This window comes from Wasmannia auropunctata, unplaced genomic scaffold (assembly GCF_000956235.1).
Source record: "Wasmannia auropunctata unplaced genomic scaffold, wasmannia.A_1.0 LD334852.1, whole genome shotgun sequence".
Taxonomy (NCBI): Eukaryota; Metazoa; Arthropoda; class Insecta; order Hymenoptera; family Formicidae; genus Wasmannia; species Wasmannia auropunctata.
In genome coordinates, this window is record NW_012028038.1 from 21,558 (window position 1) to 29,535 (window position 7,978).

The 7,978-nt window shown below is 29.1% G+C and overlaps 2 protein-coding genes across 2 annotated transcripts; one reads left to right on the forward strand and one right to left on the reverse strand.

Moving 5' to 3' along the window:
* The first annotated feature begins 361 nt into the window (after window positions 1-361).
* On the forward strand, window positions 362-3,477 carry LOC105457968 (mitochondrial-processing peptidase subunit beta). The gene is made up of 7 exons (XM_011702953.1): window positions 362-533; window positions 1,146-1,364; window positions 1,613-1,998; window positions 2,076-2,269; window positions 2,343-2,512; window positions 2,602-2,856; window positions 3,092-3,477. The coding sequence occupies exons 1-7, from the start codon at window positions 465-467 to the stop codon at window positions 3,230-3,232; spliced, it is 1,434 nt and encodes a 477-aa protein (XP_011701255.1). The 5' UTR covers window positions 362-464; the 3' UTR covers window positions 3,233-3,477.
* A 2,454-nt stretch (window positions 3,478-5,931) lies between these two features.
* LOC105457969 (MOB kinase activator-like 3) lies at window positions 5,932-7,821 on the reverse strand. Its single transcript, XM_011702954.1, has 5 exons — window positions 7,516-7,821; window positions 7,113-7,263; window positions 6,663-6,890; window positions 6,458-6,573; window positions 5,932-6,370 (listed from the first exon to the last, which is right to left on the reverse strand). Exons 1-5 carry the CDS (start codon window positions 7,558-7,560, stop codon window positions 6,203-6,205), a joined length of 708 nt encoding a protein of 235 aa, XP_011701256.1. The 5' UTR covers window positions 7,561-7,821; the 3' UTR covers window positions 5,932-6,202.
* Between the last annotated feature and the right edge of the window lie 157 nt (window positions 7,822-7,978).

The following is a 7,978-nucleotide window of genomic DNA, read 5'->3' on the forward strand; positions in this document are numbered from 1 at the left end:
TGCACAGTTCGGCCATCCCCACCACCTCAAGGCTCTCTCCAGTATGTTATATATCTCACTGGGTGCGGTCCACTTGACGCTACAAATGCTTCGAAGCATTTAATTGACCAATCAAAAGAAAGAATTTTTACTAATTAACCAATCGAAAAATGCTCCGAAGCATTTGCAGCATCAAGCGGACTGCAGCCACTGGTTAATAATTTTTGCTTTCTAGTTTCTGCTTTTCTTGCTACCAGTGCGAGTTCTGATTGGCTTCTGCTTTTCTGTTTTCTGGTTTTCTGTCAAAGTATGAATTCGCCCTAAGACTCTAGCTATACTGTGCTCTATGACTCAACATAACGACATCTCATGGCATTCCGTGGCACATCAATCTTTTGTCATCAGATTCTCTCTGCTTTGCTGCGTTCTCGGTTCTCTATCGTGTGTTATCGTGCTTTAATCGTTCCCTCAGATAAATCGGGAAAATGGCCACTCGTCTGCTAAAAATTAGCAGCGCGTTGCGTACATATTCCAATAAAACCAGCCTTGTAAAGGTAAAACAAATTATATTTTACAATGCGATTATCGCATCGTAATAGCAATTTTAGCTTCACAGTCGATCCATTTATGTATTTATTTGCACTCGAATTGGTCTCGAGATTCGTACCTTTCCCTTACGTAATAAGAACAGAAAATAATAATTTTAGCGCATATAATGTACAAAAACAGCGTGATTGTTTAACTTATTTGTTTATGTTATTTTATTATGAAATTCAATAAAGCGGAAAAACTCGAAATGCATTCATATGTAACTAACCTAACTCAGTCAATCTCTCGTGTTAATCGTTTTATTTCTTTTGACAGATGTGATTTAATGCATCTTTTATAAAGAAAAATATTTAATAGTACATGTACCTAGTCATTAATTAAAAACATGCCAGTAATGTAATAAATACTGAATGAATTTATTGAAATTTGAAATTCATATAATATGTTACGAAGTGTTTGGTAAAATGTTAGATGTATTAAAATATTTATTAAAAATGTAGATATATTAATATAAAGATTCATAATCTTGTTTTAGTAAATTGAATGTTGGTAAATTGTTGTATATTTTTTAATGGGAGGTATACATTATTTACATTTTTTTAATGATACTTCCATAGGTATCGAAACAATGGCAGTCAACTGCCACTTCTTTGAAAGAAGCACTCATCAATCAACCAGCTACAAGAGTTACAACTTTGGATAGCGGAATGAGAGTTGCCAGTGAAGATAGTGGAGCTGCCACAGCCACTGTTGGTCTTTGGATAGATTCTGGTAGTCGATATGAGACAGATGACAACAATGGTGTTGCTCATTTCATGGAGCATATGGCTTTTAAGGTAAATCAAATAGTATCATTAATTAAAAATGATATTTAGTTGCGATAGTAATTTTTGGTAATAGTTTTAGGGTTCTGTGTAATGATTTGCCTGTGATTAAGCTGGAGTAAATTTTGAATAATAAAACTATAATGCATGATTAATGATTTTATATATATATGTTTATTGTGATTTTTATGTTTAGCTTTTTCAATAAGTTTGTTATTATGTCTTCTACTATTATGTTTGATAGAATCTTTTGTTTATAGGGAACTGCTAAACGCTCTCAAACCGATTTGGAATTAGAAATAGAGAATATGGGAGCACATCTGAATGCTTACACGAGTCGAGAACAAACAGTGTTTTATGCAAAATGCTTGTCACAGGATGTACCAAAGGCTATTGAGATTCTCAGTGATATTATACAAAATTCTAAGCTGGGTGAAAACGAGATTGAGAGGGAACGTGGTGTTATTCTACGTGAGATGCAGGAGGTTGAAACAAATTTGCAGGAAGTTGTATTTGATCATTTGCATGCCGCCGCATATCAAGGTACATCCTTGGGACGAACAATACTGGGGCCTACTAAAAACATCAAAAGTATCTCGCGAGACGATCTTGTTACATACGTGAAGACTCATTATGGACCATCTAGGTAAAGCTCTTATCGATTGATTTATATAACTAAAATTGATTAATGATTGCGAAATATTTTAATATCAATTTCTTTAGATTTGTATTAGCTGGTGCTGGCGGTGTAGATCACAACCAATTAATCGAGCTTGCCGATAAGCATTTCGGCAAAATGACAGGACCGAATTATGATAATATACCAGATTACGTTAAATCCTGTCGTTATACTGGCTCTGAAATAAGAGTTCGTGACGATTCGATTCCTCTCGCTCACATTGCGATTGCTGTTGAAGGTATTAGAATTTTAAATTTTAAATTTATAACTTATAGAATTTATAGAATAATCAAATGTGTTGGTCATATTAGGTGCTGGATGGGCTGAGGCAGATAACATTCCTCTTATGGTTGCAAATACTCTTATTGGAGGATGGGATCGTAGTCAAGGAGGTGGCGTAAATAACGCAAGCAGTTTAGCTAAAGCTTGTACAGAACAAGAGTTGTGCCATAGCTATCAGAGTTTTAACACATGTTATAAAGTATGTATTAAATAAATGTCGCTGTGAAACAGTAGTTATAATCATTAATATTTGTCGAATCAATGAATGCATATTTTGTAATTTTGCAGGATACAGGACTTTGGGGTATATATTTCGTTTGTGATCCTATGAAATGTGATGAGATGACATCATATATTCAACATGAATGGATGAAACTGTGCACATCGCTTACTGAGAAAGATGTGGCACGCGCAAAGAATATTCTTAAAACCAATATGTTTTTACAGTTGGATGGAACTACCGCAGTTTGTGAGGATATTGGCCGTCAAATGTTATGCTATAATCGCCGGCTTCCATTACACGAGCTCGAGATGAGGATAGATGTATGTAGTTTCTATTATACGGATTAAAACATTTTCATATAAAAGAATCTAAATTGCAAGAAAATTAATTTCATTAACGTCTATGAACTATATATATATGTATGTAAGATACATCAAGTTATAAATATTCAATATGAAAACACGTGACAGGATTTGTTGTAACAAAATTTTATTCCTTTAAGAAGATACATAGAATATATTTTAATATATGTAGATTGTGTAATTTATTTTTCAGAGCGTAACTGCTGAGACCATTCAAAATGTTGGTATGAAATATATTTACGATCATTGTCCAGTGATTGCAGCAGTTGGTCCTGTCGAAAATTTAGGGGACTATAATAATATTCGTGGAGCTATGTATTGGCTCAGGGTTTAATCATCTTCAAGCATCAGTTATTAATCAATTTTAGCGTATTAATTAGAAATACAATATAAATCGACGATATGCATACGCTGGCTCATGATAAAACATGCAAGTCGATTAATACTAACAAATCAGTTTCTAATAAACATAAAAATTGCATCTTTCCCTATATGAGATTGTAGTTTTATTTTGCCATTTATCAAGCAAATGTTCAAATGTATATTGTTTGGCGAAAATAAACCTCAGTCGAAAATATATATGTTTTAGATAGTTATTTAATATATAATTTAAAAAATAAATATTAATTCAAGTGAGAGAAATCTGTGTAGAAAATTCCTCGGTTTAATCGATATTATGAGAATGTTTTTCTTTATCTCTAATTTCATTTTTTATATATTTAAAATATTAAATCCTAAAATACTAAATGTATGATAATGTAAAATATTTTTAAAAAATTAATATTTTCCAAAAACAATTGCATAAATATAAAAGATGATAAAAGATGAAAAAAGGTAAAAATAATTCTGTCTAAAAGCAATTTTAATTTATGGTATTAAGAAATAAGTAGATAATATATTTTTATTTATACAATACACATACAATTGTCGTGAATTATTTAGCAGAGTAGATACAAAGGAAGCAGAATATTTTAATCGATATTTGTACTTTTCTGGACTGTATTATTCATAGTATATGAAAAATATTATGATAATTTCAAATATGTTTAAAATAAATTTTAAATATAGGCACAAATCTTAAGTAAAAGTATAAATTTCGATAAAATAATTCACTGATTGTGAGTTCTGTAATCTGTTCATTGACAAGTAATTGTTATTTACTTTAATATTAAAAAATATAAGATACAATCAATACTATTAATATTACTACCAATATTATTACCATTAAAACGCAAAAAATATAATCATAAATGAATTTGAAAAATTACAAATCTGTACTTAAGAGTTAATTCAGTTAATTAAGTCGTAAAATTACAATATTTATTTATTAATATGAAAAAAATGATTGATTACAATTTATTATAATAATCTTTGGCATAAATAAGATTAATATAAATCTGAAATTGACGTTTTTCTTAATATCTATATTGATTATAAAGATATAAAATTTTTTATTCTGTTAAATTAGTGATAAGTAAATTTGTTACGTTAAAAAGATTTATAAAATACAATGTTGGAGTTAAAATATATATTTTAATAGAAAGAATATTTCTTATTTATAAAAATTTGTATTAATATTTGTATTTCTTGCACACAAACTATTTGAATAGTTAATAATAGTAGTAGGAAATGAGAGATGATAGTATTTTCTTGATTTTATTATTTTTATTATGCTGCACATATCTAAATAAGCTTTATATTCCAGAATAAATGTTTGCACTATTAATTATGTTAACTGTATTACAAATTCTCTATTATTTTGTAATCATTAAATTTTTCTATTAATTTTCGTTTAATTAATATCTATAGTATCATATTTTAAAAAAGAAGAATGTTTCATTGTCTATCTGATATTCCAAATAAAATATGCAGAGACTCCAAATAAAATCTATAAGTATAAAAAGTAAAGAAAAAGTAAGTAAAATTAATTCTTGGAGAATTGGACAACGTTATATAATTATTTAATATAATGTCTAGTATAAATAAGATACTAAAGAGCTAGAAAAAATACAATGTTTGAAACTCAACATTTTAAATTTAAAAGTTCAATGTAAGTTTAATATATTTTAAATTTAAAAGTTTAATATCTCATAACAAAGAGATTCCATTTGAGATTTTGTATTACAGTGTCTTAAACAATATATATAAATATTGAGTATATATATAAATTGTTAATTTTGGAAATAATATATATAACAGCTTATTAAATATTGCACCTATGATTATGATTTTTAAGCATAATTATAATATAAATATTAAAACAAATGTTTTGTAAAAAGTACATATTATGTTATGACTATTTTCTTTTTTTCAAATTAAATATTAAAAAAACATTGTTTATATTTACAAATATGCTAAAAAACTTTTGCAATAAGAAAATGTACATAAGACATTCTTAAAATGTTATCTAGATGTAACAAATTATCTTAAGAAGTTATGCCACCCTTGAAGCCTTAAAAGATACCTAAGTTTGGGATTTTTTCGTGGGTAAATAGATAACTTTATTAAAAATCTGTTTAGAAGACGTTATTGTATATATATACATATAAATATTTTTTAATTTTTTTTGTCCAAAATGATGGCTCACTAGCCTACTTACGGAATCCCTTTTTTCTATAGCTTCAAATCGGTGTACAAGGTCCCAGGCACATGGTTTTACTTTGAACAAAACATAAAGAATTTTCATTATCTACATATTAAAGAGTAATGAAGTATGTAGGGATTTTTCAAAATATTGATTTTTCTCGAAATGGTAGCTATTTCACGAAAAATGTTTATATTTTTCGCCAGTACACAAGTCTTTCGTAAAATAGCTGCCATTTTGAGAAAAATCAATATTTTGAAAAATCCCTATGTATTTCATTAGTCTTTAGTATGTAGATAATAAAAATTCTTTGTTTTGTTCAAGGTCAAACCGTGTACCTGGAATCCTGTGCACCAATAAAAAAAAAAAAGGGATTTTGCAAGTGTAGACCAGTGCGCCGCCATTTTGGACATAAAAAATTTTTTTAGTACATTATATATAAACAATAATGACCTTTAAGCATATTTAAAATAAAGTTATCCATTTACCCACAAAAAATCCTAAACTTTAGGTATTGTTTTAAAATCTCAAGGGTGGCGTAATTCCTTCAAAAAAAGGCATATACGTGATTAATAATATATCATAAACTGTTTCTATCTTCATATGAAATGAGTGATTTTACTATGGTTTTACCTATGCTTTTCTTTATGTCTCTGGAAGTTCTGTGATTTTACTAATAAATTGTAATTATCAGTTTCGTCAAATGTGACGATGAAATAACTATCTGCTTTGATTGTTTGATGGTGCTGTGCTTTGAGTAGGAGAAACACTATCCTTACAAACTTTGGCAGTCATTTCTGCTAACGGTTCTAATTCCTTAGAATTAACTAAATCAAATTCTGTTACAAAATAGTAGAAATGCTTGTAACATGTGTTTACGTGTGCTTCCTAAAATAATAATATTGATATAATTTACCTAAGGATCTCTGTAATATAGTATAAAATACTAAAAGTACTAAAAATTAATATACTTACTGCTCCTATTGCTACAATGCGATCAAAATGATGGATATACACATGGACAAAAACTCTAAAGAGACGCGTCAAAATTTTTCTACATAGTGGTATAAATGTTTTGGGAAATGGCACATCTGTAATAAAATACCTTATATATCCATGTATAAATCATCAAACAGAGGATTACTTTAGATTACATAGCATTATAAAACAGATGTGAAACCTGTTGACACTGGAAAAACTGCTTCATTATTAATTTGAGCTTCAGTCCAATCCATGAGAAGAGCAACATATTGTGGCGCTGGTAATGCTGTTGGTTTTTTATATTTTTCACCGTCTGCCCACAAATATTCAAAACGTGCCCCACCACTCATCGTCGGACAGGATGCTGAATCGCAGTACTCAGACACAGTACCGTATATAAGATTTATTCTATTAAAAAAGTCTACAACTAAAAATAAAAAAAATATGGTTATATTCTATCTAGTATAGTATAGTATATTCTTTCCATGCAGACAAGAATGGGATTAAAGTTTTCAACTATCAATAATATATTTTTGTATCAAATATAATGTAAAAATAATGATAAAACCTAGAAAATGCATATCAACATATTTTTAACAAAACTTTTGCATAGGTTCATCTTTATATTACTATTAAATATTTAATGTACCATGCACGGCGATCCAATCATTTAAATCTTCTCCAAGAGGCAATTTGACAACAGATCTTAGATTGATTCCGGAATTAAGAGAAGCTTGAGCTTGCTTGTGTAAAGAATAACGCAACGTTCCGTGAGCAAATTTTTTCTTTGGCCTAAATGTCTGTAATTACAATACATCTATGTACTATATATATATGAATACATAACATGTGAGTTTCTATAACAATTGTACGATACAAGATTGTAATAAATATTACGCGATTTTTATATAATATTCCTTGGATATATTATATATGTATCCAAAGAACATTACATACAAATAATTACAGGGAAAATAAATTGTAGCAGGTTAAACGAAAATCAGTTCTAGATTAATCTACCTTAAAATTTAGTCGCCCCAATAAATCTTTACCTTGCCTTTCTGGAAGAATTCTATAAATCCACTTAATGTAGTCATCGTGCCTGCAAGGATTCTGTCACTATTATTCACATATAAGTTATAGTCTCATAAGAAAATTGAGGGAAAATCGGCTGACTGGCCTATACGTAGTTTCGAATTTTCATCTTAAAAATCGCCCGCTACGTATATACACACAATGTTTTACCGGCACCAACAAATTAAAGCGAAATATTTTGTTTGATACAGACACAGTATAGTCAGTATAACCAGTAGGTACACTTCGTGTCGGCACCCTTGATTTCCTTTTCTAGATCACGTGAGCATATAAACTCTTTGGAGCATCTAGAGTCCTAGATTATCAAAGAAGCGCGACCGGCTTATGGCAGTATCGCAAAAGTACTAGAAAATATTAAAAATGGCGTCGAATGGCCAATCATAAGTTTGATTTATTCGGCAGCCATTTATAATAGCGATA